A 16,580-nucleotide genomic window follows, 5' to 3' on the forward strand; every position below is an offset into this window, starting at 1 on the left:
AGCCACTTCCGGCCCCCGCGCGCAGCCAGGCCGCGCAGCCGAGCGCCGACGCCCTCGAGCCGCCGGGAGGGGCGGGGGGGCGCCGCGGCCGCCATGGGCCGGCACGGGGGGGGCTCAGCCGAGCGCCGGCGCATCGAGCGGCCGCCGGCTGCCCAGGGGCGGGCAGCGGAGAGCCGAGGGCGTCGATGGACGCGGAGGGGCCGGTGCGGGGGCGGCAATCGATAGCCGATAGCCCGTAATCGATAATCGATAACCGATACGGCGGGGACGGGCTCACGGAGGCGTCGCGCCGAGAGGTACCGGGACCGCGCCCCCCGGCCGTCAAAGGGCCCGGTACCGGGCGGGGGGGTCGCCAGTGAGGCTGGGGGTCGCCATGGAGTCGCCTCGGGGCAGGGAGGCCGCGGTCCGTGGGGCCAGGAGGGCAGTGGCGGCCGGACAGGCCGGGGGGGGGGGGGCAGCGGGAGGCTGGGGGGTCCCGGGGGCCGTAGGGTCACGGCATGGGCCCCTCGGGGTCGGGGGTCACACGGGGTCGGGGTCCCCCGGGGCCTCCCCCCCCGCCCCGCCCCGTCCCGCTACGTCCGGCGCCGCTGCAGGAAACCGCCGAGTCCATAAAAACTGCGCAATCTTTATGGAGCCACTTTCACACGTCGCGGGCAGTAAAACGCGGCGACCTTCGCTCCGGCGCGGGCGCGGGGAGGCCGCGGGCCGGTCAGCGGCTGACGGTGACGCGGACGCGGTGCCAGGCGTTGCTGAGGACCCCGCGCAGGTTCCAGATGGGCGCCACGCTGTCGGGCTGCACGTTGTAGCTGCCGTCCACCGCCTTGCAGACGATGTCCAGCTCGGCGCCCGCCGCCACCGGCGCCCGCAGCTCCCACAGCACCCAGGCCCAGGCGCGCCCCGGCGCGGGCCGCTCGCCCGCCAGCCGCGCCACGCGCCAGGTCCGGCCGCCGTCCAGCGAGACGTCCACCCGCACCACCTCCCGCCCGCCGCCGCTCCAGGCGTAGCCCTTCACCGTCAGCTCCCCCGCCGGCACGGCCGCCCCGGCGCGCGGGTGGGTGATGGCCGACTGCACCGGCAGCTCCTGGATGGCGGGCGCCGTCGAGTAGTCCACCGTGTCCCAGTCCACGCACGGGGAGAAGCCCTTGTAGTCGTTCTGCTGCCAGTGGCTGGGGCTCTCGGCCGGGCTGACGGCCACGCGCCGCAGCCACTTGACGCTGCGGGCGCCCACCACGCCGGGCACCACCACGCGCAGGGGGAAGCCGTGGTCGCGGGGCAGCTCCTCGCCGTTCATCTCATAGGCCAGCAGCACGTCGGCGGCCGGGCTGACGGCGCGGCCGTAGGGGATGGAAGCGCCGTAGGGAGCCCCCGCGGGGTCGGCGTCCAGCCCCTCGAAGCAGACGTGCCACTCGCCCTCCCGCTCCTCGCCGAAGCCGGCGTGCAGCAGGACGTCCCGCAGCCGCGCGCCGCCCCAGCGCGCCGTGCTGATGGCCCCGATGTCCCACGCCAGCCCCTTGACGGGGCGGACGCGGCTCATCTCGGCCCGGCGGTTGCCGGCGCACTGCAGCGTGGCCGTCACCTCGTGCTTGGGGAAGCGGCTGCGCAGCTCGGCCAGCGACAGCGAGAGCGTCCGGCCCCCCGGCCCCTCCACCCGCAGCCGGTACGCGCCGGGATCCACCGCCGGCACCGGCAAGTGGTTGCGGGTGAAGAAGAGCTCGTTGGGCGTCAGGAAGCGCTCGGCCAGCAGCTCCGCCGGCGGCTCGGCGTTGAACGGCTTCTGGCTGTTGACGCGCAGGCCGGGGTGGCGCGGGGGGTCCCCGGCGAAGGGGTCCTGGGCGGCGGCGGCCGGCGGCGCCTCGGCGGGGCTCAGCTCCCCCACCTTGTACTCGCGCAGCAGCTCCAGGACGTGGGGCTGGCTGTGGACGGCGTATAGCGCCCAGAAGGGCTCCAGGGCCCCCCCGGCCGCCAGCATCACCTTGTCGGCGCCCCCGGGGTGCAGCTCCACGAAATCGGTGACGTCGAAGACCTCGGTGCCGTGGGTCACCCAGACGCGGTCGCCGGGAGAGCGGTGCCGCCCCACCTCCTCCCGCGTGTACAGGGGGTACTGGGGGGCGGGGGTGGCCTGGGCCGCCTGGGCCACCTGGGGGACCCCGGCCCCGTCAGCGCTGCGCCCGCTGGCCCCCCCGCCCCAGGCAGGACCCGGGGGGCTCCCCCTCAAAACCGGGTCCCCGCTGCAGTGACCCGCAGCTGGGGTGGGACCTGGCACCCCCTGCCCCCGGTGCCCCCAGCCCAGAGGACAAGTGGGGGCAGGAGGGGGGGTCCCGGGGGGTCCCGGAGGGTCTGGGCATCCCGGTTCTGCTCCCCTCCCCCACGATCTGGCCCCCCACTCCCGGGACCCAGCCCCGCCCCCCCCCGTGCCCCCGTCCCAGAAAAGGGCCCAGGGGTCCCCGGCCCCCCCAGGGTTCAAGCATCCCCGTGCCCCGCTCTGGGCCCCAGCCCCCGCCCCCCCGGTGCCCCCCTCACCCGCCGCCGCCGCTCTCCGTAGGCCAGGGCGGCTCCGAGGCCCAGCAGCGCCGCCAGCACCGGGGCCGCCCCCCGAGCCCCCCCCGCGGCCGGGCGGCCGGGGGGACAGCGGGAAGCGGGGCGGCGGGGCAGCGGCAGCGGCGGGAGCCTGCGGGGAGAGCGGGGCTGCGACCGGGCACCGGCGGGAGGAGGGGGCGGCCGCGGGGGTGCGGGGCGGGGGGGGGGCGGCCCCGGGGGGGGCCGGGGGCTCCTACCTACGCCCGGCGACGGCTCGGAGCAGCAGCATCGCGGCGGCACCTGGGCGGGAGAGAGCGGCTGGGGCGGGCACCGGACACCGGCACCGTTACCGGGAAGCGGACACGGCACCGTTACCGGGCACCGGCCCCGGGGGAGGAGCCCCCCCCGCCCGGGGGAAGCGGGCAGCAGGGACCCGCGGGGGCGCCCCCTCCCAGCCCCAGCCCGGTCCCGGTTCGCCCCGCCGCGCACCTGCGTTACGGCTCCGGTAGCGCGATCCGCTCGCCGCTGCCCCTTTAAGAGAGGGGCAGGGGCGTGGCCGCAACGTAGGGACGGGCGGTAGGGGCACGCCCACTTCGCCCCTCCGGCCCGAGGGGGCGTGGCCTAGCCCCGCAGCGGGGGTCCACGGGGCGGGACTTAAAGCGGCAACACCGCCGCGGCTTAAAGGGGCAACGCCGCGCGGATTTAAAGGGCCAGCGCCGCCGCCGGCTTCCCCCCCCCGCCCCCCCCGCCACGCCGCTCCCGGGGGCAGCCGGGGTCGCTCCCGTTCTCCCCGGGCGGGCGGCACCCGGGGGCCGCCGCCCATCTGGCCGCCGCGATAAGCGCGTTATCGGGGGTGCGGACGGGGCCCGGCCCCGGGCAGGAGCGGCGCCCCCCCCCCCCCCCATCCCTCCCTGAGCACACACCGCGCCGCGGATTCTCCTTCCTTTTTCTTTTTTTTTTTTTTTTGCTGTTGATTTTACTTACATTAAATACACCGGTAAGTCAGCGGCCGAAGGTCTGTTACCATGATTGTTATTTAAATGCGCTGGAGGAGCTTTCTCAAAGCCAAAACAAACAGAAACAGTCGGAATCGGCAGAGAAGCAGGAAAAAAAAAAGGAAAAAAAAGAAAAACAAAAGAGTGGGAAAAGCTGCGGTGCCCCCATTTGGTCCAGGGGCTCGGCCAGACGGTGGGGGGAGGGGGCTGCGGCACGGCCTGCGCGGGGGGCCCGGGTTCAGGGTCGCGGTGAGGGGAGCGGGGTCCCCGCAGCCCCAGCGACAGAGCGGGAGGCGCTGGCGGCCAAGACGGGGCCCAGCGCCCGGGCGGTGCCGCCGCCTCGGGGGTCCCCGTTTCGGGGTGTCCCCCCTCGGGGGTCCCCCGGCGCTGCAGCACCCTGACCCGAGGCCGCCGCCGCCCCGCGCGCCCCGTCACCGCGCTGCTGGGACCACCGACGGCGCCCGGCATCGTCCCGCCTGGCCGCGGCCGGGGGGCTCCAGCCCGGAGAGCTCTGCAGGGGAAGAGAAGCCAAAGCACGCCAGCAGCGCGCCTCCGCCCGCTCCGCCGCGCCGGGCCCAGCAGGACCAAAGGAAAAGAGGAAATAATAACCGAGGTGCGTTGTAATGGGACGCTTCCACGCCTAAAGTGCAAACCGGGGAGAGGGCCCGCGCCCGCCGCCGGACGGGACAAACCGCGGAGCGAGGGGAGAGACCGGCGGCTTCGTCACCGCCGCTCGCGCCCCGGCTGCGTCGGGATCACCGGGGGGGACAGCGCTGGCGGGGCAGCCGCGGCCCAAAGGGGCGACGGCGGAGCAGGGTCACTGGCGGCAGCGGCGCAGCGGGGCCGGGGTCCAGCGGCCGCCCCGCTTCCCCCCTCCCCCTGTAAAAAGTCCCCAGGCACTTCTGATCCTCCGGCGAAAAAGGCCACCGAGGAAGAAATTAAGGACACCGCAGCTTTCCTCCCCCCGACAGCCAAACGGAAGAAACAGGAGGGGAAAAAAAAAAAAAAAAAAAATTAAAAAGAAATCCATGACAGACGCCCTCGGAAAAGCCCGGCGCTCTGCGAGGGGCTCCGGGTCCAGCTGGGTCTCCGAGGCCGCGCCGCCACCCCCTCGGGGCTCCCCGGCCCGGCTCCGCGGGCAGCGCGAGGAGCGGCGTGACGGGAGCGGGCGCGGGCAGCGGGGGACGGGGCGCCGGGTCGCTGCTCGCGCCTATGATACAAAGTGAGGAGGAGTCCGGTTTCCGAAGTTAAGTCCCCGCTGGTCCGGTTCCGCTGCCGTCGGGGTGGGAGGGTGCCCGGCGGTGGCTCTGAAGCGTTAAAAAGTGCAGTTAGGAGCTGGGGGTCCCGCTTCGGAGGGGTTCCGAGTGCCGGCGCGGAGGGGCGGTGCGGAGGTTGCGTCTGGGCTGTCCCGCGGGCGCGGCGCCGTCAGTTGCTACAGCACTGGCTCCTGCTCTGCTGGCTCTGCTCGTGCAGGTCCACGCCCCGGCTGCGGCCCGCGGCGCCGCTCGCGCTCTGCGGCTCGCTCTTCGGCAGCTTCTTGGCTGGAGGGGGGAAGACGGGCGGGATGGCGGCGGGCCGGGGGGCCGGCGGGACCCCGCCCCCCGCGGAAGAGCCGCTCCCCTACGAGCCGTTCGCGCGCCGAGCCGCGGCGCTGGCACCGCGGCACAGGCGTCGCCGGGCCGCGAGGAGCCGCGCTCAGCGGAGGCAGGACGGCCATCGGCTCTGCTCAGTCCCCCGCGAAGCCCCGTGGGGAGGCACCGCGCCCCGGCAGCGCCCCGGCCTCACCGATGGCCAAGAAGAGGTCGTTCACGTTCATCGCCGTCTTGGCCGACGTCTCCATGAAGAGCAGGCTGTTGTCGTCCGCGTAGGCCTGCGCCTCCTGCAAGAGACGCGAGAGCCGCCTGAGGGCCGGGCGGCCGAACCCCCGCACGCCTCCCTCCGCGGGGCGCCGGGGGCGGGCGGGGAGCTCGCGCCGGCGCTGACCTCGTACTCCACCATGCGCTTGCTGGCCAGGTCGGCCTTGTTGCCCGCCAGCGCGATGACGATGCTGGGGCTGGCCTGCCTCTGCAGCTCCTTCACCCAGGTCTTCGCCCGCGCGAACGTTTCCTAGGAGCAGAGGGGAGCTCAGGGCTCGTTCCCCCGACGCTGCGGCCCCGCCTCGGCGAGAGCCGCCCCCCGCCCACCTCCGCGGCCGCGTCCCCCACCCCCCGGCGCCGCGCAGGCCGTTGCTGCCGGGCGGGCTCAGCGGGGAGCGCGGAGGGGGGGCCCTACCTGGTTGGTGATGTCATAGACCACGATGGCGGCCTGCGCGCCCCGGTAGTACATGGGGGCCAGGCTGTGGTACCGCTCCTGGCCGGCCGTGTCCCAGATCTCAAACTTCACCGTCGTGTCGTCCAGGCAGACGGACTGCGTGAGGAACGCCGCTGCCGGGAGGGAAGGAGGCGTCAGCATCGCGCCGCCGGCCGCGCCCGCTGCGGATGGGGACCCGACGCGCAGCGGGGAGCCCTCCCTGCAACCCTTCCGGCCCCAGAAGGGACGCGGGCCGGGGCGCACCCCGATCCCGCGGCCGGCTCCCGGCTCACATCTCATCGGCTCCGCGCAAGCAGCGCCTATCAATGGATTGGCGGGGGCTCCCGCGCCGAGGGGCCGCGCATCCGCCACGGCGTCACCGCCGCACCGCGGGACGAGGCGTGGGGCCGGCGGCTCGAGCTCCGCACACAGAGCGCCGGCTGCCGAGCGCCCGGTCCCGGCAGCGCGGCCGCGGGAAAAGGGCTCGGAGCCCGGCGGGGGCTCGCGTTAGCAGGAAAGGAAACAGCGCAGAGCCGGGGCTGCGGGCGCCGAGCGCGTCACCGGCGGGCTCCCCGCGCCGACTCACCGCCGATGGTGCTCTCCTGGTACTCGTGGAACTGGCCCTTGACGAAGCGCAGCACCAGGCTGGATTTGCCCACCGCCGACTCGCCCAGCAGCACCAGTTTGAACTGACAGATCTTACTGGCCTGGGACTGCCCGTTGGGCCGGGCGGCTCCGCGGCTGGCCATGGCCTGCTGCTGCTGGCGCCGCGCGCCTGCTGGCCGCAGAGCCGGGAGGGCGGCGAGGCGTCCGCGCAGGCAGGGGCTGGGCGCAGCGCGCTGGCCTTCGATCCGCTTGGCTGCCCTGCGAGGGGGAGAGAGCCGTGGGCGCGCGGAATGCGGGCAGCGCCGTGCCCCCGCGCGCCCCCGGGGCCGGACCGCATCCGGAGACGCGCTTCGCTGAGCCTCGCGGGCAAAACTCCTCTTGCCTGGAGCCCGAGCGCGCCCCCGGCGACGGCCTCCCCCGGGGTCTCTCCCCCACGCGGGGTCCTTCCCCGGCAGTGCACGGCGCAGGCCGCGCTCCGCTCCCCGGGCCCCTGCTCCCGAGGGATCGCGGGGAGCGGCGAAGCGCCCGGCAGGCGCTAATCCGAGCGCCCGGCAGACGGGATCCGCGGCCGAGGAGGCTGGGAGTGAGTCAGCAGTCCCGCTGCTCCCGGCCCCGCCAGCGCTCCGGCTCCCGGCGAGCGGCCCCCGCGTGGGACACGCCGCGCGGCGCCGCTGGAGACGAGGAGCCGGGGCACCGTGGGGCTCCCGGCCTGGGCCGCTCTCGTTCGCACGGCGGTCGGGGAGATGCCGCAGCGCTCCGGCTGCTCCCGCCAGCGGCCGCGGGGGGCGGGGGACTCCCCAGCTCTGCTCCGGAATCCCTCAGCCCCGCCTTGGTTTTCGGTTTTTTCCCGTTTTCGCTTTGTTTCCCACACCCGACGGGAGCAGCGCTCCGGGACAAAGCACGGCCGCAGCAGCCGGCCCCGCGCCCCACCAGCACCCGTCCCGCGCCGGCGGGGGTGCCCTCGGCCCCGCGCTCCCTCAGCCCGCTCTCAGCCGCAGGCGCCGGCGGGATCGAGTGCAGCGCCTGGGACGACGCGGGGTGGGGAGGGGGCACTGGGAGAGGAGACGACACCCGAGGGTCACCGGGCAGAGGCAGCGGAAGGGGAGAGCAGGATTCGGGTTTCCCTCAGGAGCTGACCTCGGCAGAGGTTTCCCCCGTGCCGGCGCGGCGGCGGGCCAGGGATCGCAGCGACCCGAGCAGCGGAAAGCTGCCCGCTGCCGGCTCCCGTTCCCCGTCCGCCCGAAGGCGTCGGCAGGGCCGGAGCCCGGGGAGCCCGGCAGGAATCGCTCGCCAAGCGCGGCGCCCGCGCGGCACGGACCCCGACCCGGCCGGGGATCGGCCCCCCGCCACAGCCAAGCGCTGGGATCGCGCGCTTGGTCGCTGCCTCCCGGCCCCGGCGGCGCTGCGCAGGGCGACGGCAGCGACGCCTCGCAGCATCCCGAGCGCGGGAACGGGCCGGCACAGCGCGCCGCACGGTTCTCTGGTCTGATCCGGGACGGCGCCGGGAGCGGCCGCGCAGGGACGAAGCCCAGGACGGCTCCAGCCCAGCGGGGCCCTCACCGGCTCCCGGCTCCGAGCCGAACCGCGGCCCGCGAGGAGCTCGCGCAGAGCGGGACCCGCGACGACCGGCTCGGCCCCGGCCGCCCCCAAACCCCAGGGGAGCCCCCCCCGTGCGGTGCCACCCCGCCGCCCGCGCCGGGGGACGCAGAGCAACCGGCTCAGCGCCCGCAGCGCGGCCCCCGGCGAGATGGGCTCCTTCCCCGCAAACACCACCGAGCTCCGAAGCGCCGCCGGAACGCGCCCGGGGCACCGGCCCGCGCGGGGAACCAGCCCGCGCTCGCTCATCCCGGTACTGCCGGTCCCTTCCGCAGCCCGGGAGCGACGGCCTCGGCCCCGAGCCGTCTGCGGAGCCCTGGCCCCGGCATCGCACGGGTCCCCTCCTCGGGGCAGCCGGGCAGCAGCCGCCGCCTCCACGCCGCCCGGGTGGGCGCTCCGGGGAGAGCCCCGCGCGGGGCGAGCTGCGGGATGAACCCCGCGAGGCCCTCGGCGGCGCTGCGGGCTTTACCGGAGAAGTCCGGGGCTTCGGCTGTTCCCGCCCGCGCGGCCCCGTCCTCGCCCCCCGCGCCCCTGGAAGGAGCCGCTCGTGCCCGCTGCGCCCACCCCGCACCCGCCGAACACGGAGCGCCCGGGCCCCGCAGCGGGGCTCGGCGGGGGGGACGCGGCCCCCCGAACCCGACACCGCCAGAACCCCAGCGCAGCCGGGCTCCAGGGCTCCGCGGCCGTTCGCGGCGGGATCCGCGGCGGCGGGGCCTTCCCGGGCCGAGGGCCGCGCCGGGCGCCCTTCGCCGTCGGGACCGCAAACGCTCCGGGACGCGGGGTCCCCCCGCCCCGCGGCCGAGCCGGGGGAGGGGGCGTCCTCGGCGGGGCGGGGCGGGGCGGCGCCACCCGCGCGGGGCCATCGCCTCCCCGCCGCCCCCGAGGGGCACCCGCGGCCCGGGGCCGCAGCGGGCGGGGGGAGCCCGGGGGCGCCGCTCGCCGGTCCGCGCTCCGCCTGCGCCGACGGGGGCGGCTCCCGGCCCCGGGGGTCCGGCCCCGGCAGCCCCGGCAGCGCCGCTCCCCCTCCTCCCCGGGGCGGCCGGGCCGGGGGACGCTCGGGCGGCCGCAGCCCCGCGGGGAGCCGGGGCCTCTCCCCCCGCTCGGCCCGGCCGCTGCCGGCACCGGACCCCGGGGCGGGACCGGGCAGCGCCACCCCGGGCGCCGGCGCCCCCACCCCCCGCCCCCCTCGGGCCCCCCTCCCCCGTCCGGTACCTCGGGCCCGGCCCTCCCGTCGCGGCCCCCGAGCGCACAAACAGGGGCTCAACCAAACCCTCCTGGCGTGGGCGGGACCGACGGGAGGCCTCCGCCAATCGGCAGAGCGCAGCGGAGCGACGGGTGCGCCTCTTCCTCTGGGCTGGGCCAATGGGAGCGGTGGGGAGCGCGGCACCGCCCCGCCCTGCTTAGGGAAGCCAATCGGCAGCCGGCAGCGGCCGGATGGGCAGTGGCCCGGCCAATAGGGGCGAGGGACGTCGTGGAGGGGCGGGGCTCGAGATGACTGACGGGGCGTGGGGCCAACGGGAAGTGCCGGAACGCGGGGGGCGGCACCAACATCAAATAAGGTGACCGAAGGGGGAGGAGCCCGGCAGCCGCAGGGCCCAATCGGAACGCAGAACGCTGGCCCGTCACCCAATCACAGGGCAGAATGGAGCCTGTTCGGCCAACCCGAGGCCAGCGGCGCGATGAGTGATGTGTACGCCGCTGGTGCGGCGGGGCCAATCACAGGAGGCGTTGCCCATGATTGACAGCCCGCAGGGCAGTGGCAGGGGACCGCTGGGAGCCGCGACCTTTGACCCCCCCGTGGCAACGCCCTCCCCTGGGGGCGGGGCCCGCGCAGGCCAATAGTGGCGCTCTGCTGCGCGGGTGGGCGGGGCCGCGCGTGGGCGTGGCGATACGGGGCGTGGCCTCGCTGCGGTGGGCGTGGCCAAGGCCTGGGGAGCGCGGGGGGGGGCGGGGGGCACCCACGGGGCGGGGAGGCGGCGCGGCCCCACCCCCCTCCCCCCCCCCCAGGCAGCAGACAGAGCTCCGCATCCGGTACAAACGGCACAAAGTTACAAACGCGCGAGGAAACCGCGGGGGGGGGGTCAGAGGAGCCCCCCCCGCGGGGCAGAGCACGGGGGTCGGACCCCCAATGGCCGCGCCCCGACCGCGGCGGGGGGGACACGGAGGCTCCCCCCGCCCCCCAGCCCGGAGGGGCCCTAAGTGCCAAAGCCTGGGCGGGGGCGGGGGCAGCGCAGGACGGGACCCTGTGCAGGCGTGGGACCCCCGCCCCGGCCCGCGGCCCCCGGGTCAGACGTGTGTGTCCCCCCGCGCCGGCAGGGGGGTGCAGACCCTCGCGGGGCGGCGGCGTCCCGTCCCCAGCCCCCCGTGAGCGCGGGGGGGGCGGGCGGGCGCTCACAGGCGGAGGTGGGGGACGGCCCTGGTGACGTCGCGGAAGAAGGGGTGTCCCAGCGCCGCCTTGGCCGAGATCCGCTTGTTGGGGTCGTAGTGCAGCATTTGCTGGGGGGGGGAGGGCACGGTGAGGGCGGGGGTCCCGTGGCCCCCCCCCCTTCCAGCGCCCCCAAAAACCCCTCGCTCACCGCCAGCAGCTTCCGGCCCTCCTCGTCCAGGGGCGGCACCACTTTGCTGAAATCCTGCCGGGCCCACTTGGGGAAGCTGGGCTTGTAGTCGGGCATGGCGGTGACGCCGGGCCAGGCCGCCTCGTCCGGCGTCCCCAGCGTGCGGAAGATGCGGAAGAGCTGGTCGATCTCCGAGTCCCCGGGGAACAGCGCGCGCCGGGTGATCTGGGCAGGGCGGGGGGAGACCGGGGGTCCGCGGGGGGGCCCGCGCACCACCCCCCCCCCAGCCGTCCCGCCCTTTCCGAGGCAGCGGGGGAACCCACGCAGCCCCCACCCCGTGAGCGCTCGCGCTGACCCCGCGTGACCGTCGGGAGCACCGGGCGCTGCGGTCGGCCGCATGACGCAGGCCCGGGCCGGGGGGGCTCACATGACGTGGCCCCCTCCCCGGCGCTCACAAAGCCCCTTTATTCCCCGCGGCCCGGCGACGTCAGCCCCGCACCCCCGGTGACGTCAGCCCCGCGCCCCAGCGACCTCGGCCCCGCGCCCCACGGCGTCGCCACGACGGGACGGGCAGACCCCGGGTGGGGGAGCCCCGCGTCCCCCTGGGGGGGGGTCCAGGTACCCCCCGCCCACCCACCATCTCCGCAAAGATGCAGCCCAGGCTCCAGATGTCGACGGCCGTCGAGTAGTACTTGCAGCCCAGGAGGATCTCGGGGGCGCGGTACCACAGCGTCACCACCTGCCGCGGGGCGGGGGGCACACGATGGGCACCGGGACCCCCCCCCGGCCGCCCGCCCCCCAGCACCCCCCGGCGCCCACCTCGTGGGTGTAGGTGCGCACGGGCACCCCGAAGGCGCGGGCCAGGCCGAAGTCGGCCAGCTTGATGGCGCCGTCGGCGTTGATGAGCAGGTTCTGCGGCTTGAGGTCGCGGTGCAGCACGCGGTGCGCGTGGCAGAAGGCCAGGCCCTGCAGCAGCTGGAACAGGTAGCTCTGCGGGGAGGGGGCTCAGCGCGGCCGGACCCCCGGCGGGCCGGGCCCCCCGCCCCCGCTCGGCCCCCCCACGCACCTTGATGAGGGGCAGGGCGATGCCGCTGAGGGAGGAGGCGTCCATGAACTTCTTCAGGTCCTGGTGCAGGAACTCGAACACCAGGTACAGCTTGTTCTCCGTGTGGATCACGTCCAGCAGCCTGCGGAGCCGCACCGCCCGTCCCTCGGCCACGGGGGTCCCACGGACACAGCCCCCCACAGACACAGCCCCCTCGGCCACGGGGGTCCCACGGACACAGCCCCCCACAGACACAGCCCCCTCGGCCACGGGGGTCCCACGGACACAGCCCCCCACAGACACAGCCCCCTCGGCCACGGGGGTCCCACGGACACAGCCCCCCTTGGCCACGGGGATCCCATGGACACAGCCCCCCTTGGCCACGGGGGTCCCATGGATACGGCCCCCCACACCCACGGGGGTCCCACGGACACAGCCCCCCACAGACACAGCCCCCCTCGGCTACGGGGATCCCATGGACAGAGCACCCCACACCCACGGGGGTCCCATGGACACAGCCCCCCACACCCACGGGGGTCCCACGGCCACAGCCCCCTCGGCCACGGGGGTCCCCACAGCAACACCCCCCCATGGCCACGGGGGTCTCAGAGCCACGGGGTGCCCCGCAACCCCAAGGGTCCCCACCGCCACAGCCCCCCACGGCCACGGGGGTCCCACGCCCCCCCCCCGGCAGCGCCAGCAGCACGGAGCCGGGGCCGCGGCAGAGCCCCCCCCGCGCCCCCCGCGCCCCCCGCGCTCACTTGACGATGTTGGGGTGGTTGAGCTCCTTGAGCAGCGAGATCTCGCGGATGGCCGTGCTGGGGACGCCCTCGGTCTCCCTGCGCGGGGCGGGGGGGGCGGCTGAGCCCCGCCGCCCCCCGGCCCGGCCCCCCCCAGCCCCCAGCCCCCGGCCCCCCCTCACGTGTCCAGCCGGATCTTCTTCAGCGCCACCACCTCCCCCGTGGCCTTGTTGCGGGCCTTGTACACCACGCCGTACGTGCCCTCCCCGATCTTCTCCACCTTCTGGAAGTTCTCCATCGGGCCGGGGGCGGGGGGCGGCGCGGGGGCGCGGGGGGCGGCGCGGGGGCGCGGGGGGCCGGGGTCCCCGCGGCGGGGATGGGCGGGGGGGGGGGGTGTCTCTGGGGGGGGGGTCCCTGGGGCGGTGGGGAGGGGTCCCGGTGTCCCGGGGGGTGTCCCGGGGGTTGGGGGAGGGGGTCCCGGTGTCCCGGGGGGTGCCCGGGGGAGGGGGGGGGTCCCTGGGGGGGGTCCCGGGCGCGCGCGGGGCGGGCGGAACGATCGCGGCCGCCGCCGTTTCCCCGCCCCGCGCCGCTTCCCGCCTTCCGCTGGCTCCGCCCCCTCCGCGCCGCCCCATTGGCCCGACTGGGCGTGACGTAGCGGGAGGCGCGGGAGATCCCTTAAAGAGACAGCGGCGGGGGGCCGTGGGTCGGTGGGCGGGGCCGGGCACCGCGGGAGCCGCCCCGCCCTTCGGATTCGGCCCCGGGACCGGGCGGAGGCGGCGGCACTCCCCCCGCACCGCGGAGGGGGGCCACACGGGGCTTTCGGGGTGCCCAGCGCCGTCCCGCACACACAGCCCCACGGGCACGGTCCCGCACAAGCAGCCCCCACGCACACAGACCCCGGGCACGAGTGGGGCCGCCCACGGGTGGGAGCTGGGAACACGGCGGGGAGGGGGCTGCACGAGAAAGATCGGGGAGTGCGGGATGGGGGGGTCCCCACGCGTGTGCACCCCCTCCCACAATGGGACGGCCCGGACTGGGTGGGCGGGGGTCCCTGTCCCGTGTCCGTGGGACCAAATCCGTGTCCCGGGGGCCTCCAAATCCGGGATGGTGCAGAGAGTGGGGGGCAGCACCCCCCCGCTCCCCTCCCCGAGCCGGGCGGGGGGGGCCGTCCTCTGCGTCCCCCCAAAACCGACCCCACAACCCCCCACCCCCGGGCGCAGAGCCAGAGCGTGTGACCGCGGCCTGCACACACGTGCGCACACGTGTCCCCACGCAACTCGGGATACGGGGGGGGAGAGGCTGAGTTGCGTGTGTCCCCCCCCATTTTGGGGTGGGGTTATGCAAACGAGAGCCCCTTCATATCCCCCCCAAACCCCCGTCCCTGCCGCCGCTCGCCCGAACGCTGTGCAGACGACGGTGGCACCATGCACGGGGTCCTGGTGTTTTTGGGGACCCTCCTGGTCCTGGCTGCTGCTCAGCGCCGTAAGTGGGGGTCGAGGTGGGGGGGATATTGAGGTGGGGGGTCCTGCTCAGCACCGGGGGGGTCCGGGCAGCGGCCGGAGCCCGATTATGGGAACAATGGGGATGGTCCCGGCCGGCGAGGGGGCTCGCAGCGCCGCTGCCCCCCGGATCCCGCTAGCCCCCTCGCCGGCCGGGACCATCCCCACCACCCCGAGGATCCATCGGTGGGAGCGGACCCCCCACTCGAGACCCCGAATCACGCAGGGAGCGGGGCCGTGCTCCTCCCGTGGGTGGGGGCTGCTTGGAGGCCACGGGGGGCTCAGTTGGGGGTCTTTCTGCGGGGGTTTGGGGGGTCCACAGCCCCCCGGGATGTGGGGTGTCCCCGAATGTCTGTGTGGGTGCTGGAAATGGCGGGGGGACACCCCCTTCGGGGGGTAAATTGGGGAGGGGGATACAGAGGGGCCGCGGCGAGCGGGGGGCCGCGGTGGGGGGAGTGCTGGCCCCGTCCCGGCGCCGGCTCAGCTGAGAGTCACATGAAAAGGCTTTGGGCAGCGCGGGTGCCATGTGACGGCTTTGCCCCGCGCCGCGCCCGTCACGCGGCGCCCGGGGTCTCCGAGGGTCCCTGCGGGCGCGGAGGGGGGCATGCGGCCGGACGTCCCGTGGCGGGGGTCAGCAGGAGCCGGGGGTCTCCTCGGTCGGCGGCCACCCCATGCCGGCGCTGCGGGCGCCGCACGCGCCCTCCCGCCCTTCTCCCGCAGGAGCCGGTGGCCGGAGCCGGGCCTGGAGCGAGCAGCCGGCGCCGTTCCGCAGCTGGGACACGGGGCTGTACCGGCCCTGGCAGGAGGGGACGCGGCGGCAGCCGGACTGCTGGCGAGGTGGGTGCCGGGACGGGCGCGGGGGACGCGCGCTGGCCCTTGGCGCCGTCCCTGAGCCGCCGTCCCCGTGCCTGGCAGGCGGCGACGTCACCTTCGACATCAGCAACGACGCTCCCACCATGGCGGGCGCCGACGCCACCTTCTCCATCGCCCTCCGCTTCCCCGGCACGCAGGCGGTGCTGCCCGACGGCCGCGTCGTCTGGAGCCAGAACTGCACCGTCAACGGTGGGCGCCCGCCCGAACACCCCTGCCCCGCGCCCCGCGCCCCCCCTCACCCTCTGCTCCCCGCAGGCACCCGCGTCGCCCAGGGTGACCCCGTCTTCCCGGAGCAGCCGGACGAGGCGGCGGACGGCGTCTTCCCCGACGGGCGGCCGTTTCCCCCCAGCGCCGGGGGCAAGCGTGGAAAATTCGTCTATGTCTGGTGGACGTGGGGTGAGGGCCGGCGCTCGCCCCCGGCGGGGTGCGGGGGTCCCCCCGAGGCAGCGCCTGACCCCCCCGTCCCGCAGGGCGATACTGGCAGGTGGTGGACGGCGCGGCGTCGCGGCTGACGGTGGGGACGGCGGGGGTGCCCCTGGGCTCCTACACCATGGAGGTCGTCGTCTACCACTACCGCGGCCGCCAGAAGTTCATCCCCATCGGCCGCGCCAGCACCCAGTTCAGCATCACCGGTGGGTGCCGGGGCGGGGGGCGCGCGGGGGTCCCGGTGGGGCTGGGCGAGCTGACGGCACCTGGTGTGTCGTGTCCCCCCCCCAGACCAGGTGCCCTTCGCGGTGGACGTGGCGCAGGTGCAGGGCGCAGCGGAGGGCGACGGGCGCTTCGTGCGGAACCGCGCCGTGGCCTTCACCGTGCGGCTGCACGACCCCAGCCGCTACCTGCGCGACGCTGACATCTCCTACTCCTGGGACTTCGGCGACCAGAGCGGGACCCTCATCTCCCGCAGCCCCACCGTCACCCACACCTACCTGGAGACCGGCTCCTTCGCCGCCCGCCTGGTGCTGCAGGCCGCCATCCCCCTCAGCCCCTGCGGCACCTCGGCTGCCCCCATCGTGGACCCCACCACGGCACCGCCGCCGTCGGCGGGACCCACGGGCACGCGGGCGGCCGGCACAACGCCGAGCGGCGCCGGGGCGCAGAGCACCGCTGGGGGCTCCCAGCACCGGTAAGGGAGCACAGAGCTGCCCCCGCCGCGGGCGCCGCGCTGCCCGGGGGTCCCAGGGTGCCCCCTGCCAGGGGAGCCCCCTCCATCCTCGCTCTGCCCGCAGCACCTGCAGCCTCCAGCTCACCCACAGAGCCCACGGGGGGGTCGGTGGCCGTGCCCTCGGACCCGCCGTCACCGAGCCCTCGGACCTCGCCGTCACCGAGCCTTTGGACTCTGCCGCCACCGAACCCGCGGACCCCGCCGTCACCGCGCCCTCGGACCCCGCCGTCACCCAGCCCGTCCTCCTGGCGCTCAGCACCCCAGCAGGTGCCGCCGGTGGAGCCGTGGGCACCGACCCCGCTGCCGTCTCTGCCGCGGCGTCCGTGGAGCCCCTGCTCCCCACCTCGGTGGCCCCGGCTGGGGACGCGCTGGACACCTCGGCCCCCGCAGAGGGAACGGTGGCTGCAGGTGGGTGCCTCCCCAGGGGCGGGGGAGGGGGCCATGTCCCCAGGGGCCATGTCCGGGGGTCCCCAAGGGCTCGGTGTCCCCCCCCAGCCCTTCCCCAGCCTCTTCCCCTCCCGATTCTCCTGCAGATGTGGCGACAGCCGGAGCCACGGCTGCATCTGGAGCCACAGCTGGAGCCACAGCTGGATCCCTGGTTGAAGCCACAGCTGCAGCCACAGCTGGAGCCACAGCTGGAGCAACCGTGGGAGCCACGGCCGCCCCTGCCGGCACCGCCGCGTCGCTGGTGCTGGTGAAGCGA

General features: G+C 76.0%; 4 protein-coding genes and 1 long non-coding RNA gene across 5 annotated transcripts; 2 read left to right on the plus strand and 3 right to left on the minus strand.

Moving 5' to 3' along the window:
- Positions 1-605: 605 nt before the first annotated feature.
- Positions 606-3,363, minus strand: SUOX (sulfite oxidase). The gene is made up of 4 exons (XM_086768953.1): positions 3,007-3,363; positions 2,775-2,817; positions 2,521-2,668; positions 606-2,137 (listed from the first exon to the last, which is right to left on the minus strand). Exons 1-4 carry the CDS (start codon positions 3,338-3,340, stop codon positions 710-712), a joined length of 1,953 nt encoding a protein of 650 aa, XP_086625079.1. The 5' UTR covers positions 3,341-3,363; the 3' UTR covers positions 606-709.
- On the plus strand, positions 3,261-3,654 carry LOC147597128 (uncharacterized). Its single transcript, XR_015261283.1, has 2 exons — positions 3,261-3,370; positions 3,401-3,654. It is a non-coding gene; the product is annotated as an uncharacterized LOC147597128 (long non-coding RNA).
- A 796-nt stretch (positions 3,655-4,450) lies between these two features.
- On the minus strand, positions 4,451-9,282 carry RAB5B (RAB5B, member RAS oncogene family). The gene is made up of 6 exons (XM_086768990.1): positions 9,216-9,282; positions 6,388-6,665; positions 5,784-5,935; positions 5,496-5,618; positions 5,298-5,391; positions 4,451-5,053 (listed from the first exon to the last, which is right to left on the minus strand). Exons 2-6 carry the CDS (start codon positions 6,548-6,550, stop codon positions 4,938-4,940), a joined length of 648 nt encoding a protein of 215 aa, XP_086625116.1. The 5' UTR covers positions 6,551-6,665; positions 9,216-9,282; the 3' UTR covers positions 4,451-4,937.
- An 857-nt stretch (positions 9,283-10,139) lies between these two features.
- CDK2 (cyclin dependent kinase 2) lies at positions 10,140-12,673 on the minus strand. Its single transcript, XM_086768973.1, has 7 exons — positions 12,526-12,673; positions 12,365-12,442; positions 11,625-11,745; positions 11,378-11,548; positions 11,196-11,297; positions 10,580-10,783; positions 10,140-10,499 (listed from the first exon to the last, which is right to left on the minus strand). Exons 1-7 carry the CDS (start codon positions 12,639-12,641, stop codon positions 10,395-10,397), a joined length of 897 nt encoding a protein of 298 aa, XP_086625099.1. The 5' UTR covers positions 12,642-12,673; the 3' UTR covers positions 10,140-10,394.
- Positions 12,674-13,719: 1,046 nt separating this feature from the next.
- PMEL (premelanosome protein) lies at positions 13,720-16,580 on the plus strand (the record flags this gene model as incomplete). Its single annotated transcript, XM_086768662.1, has 9 exons — positions 13,720-13,825; positions 14,563-14,679; positions 14,758-14,904; positions 14,971-15,111; positions 15,186-15,347; positions 15,433-15,825; positions 15,942-15,989; positions 16,085-16,285; positions 16,411-16,580. Coding segments are annotated over exons 1-9 (1,437 nt in total), but the record flags the coding sequence as incomplete, so codon positions are not given.

This window comes from Chlamydotis macqueenii, chromosome 29 (genome assembly GCF_036417535.1).
Source record: "Chlamydotis macqueenii isolate bChlMac1 chromosome 29, bChlMac1.mat, whole genome shotgun sequence".
NCBI classification, from domain to species: Eukaryota; Metazoa; Chordata; class Aves; order Otidiformes; family Otididae; genus Chlamydotis; species Chlamydotis macqueenii.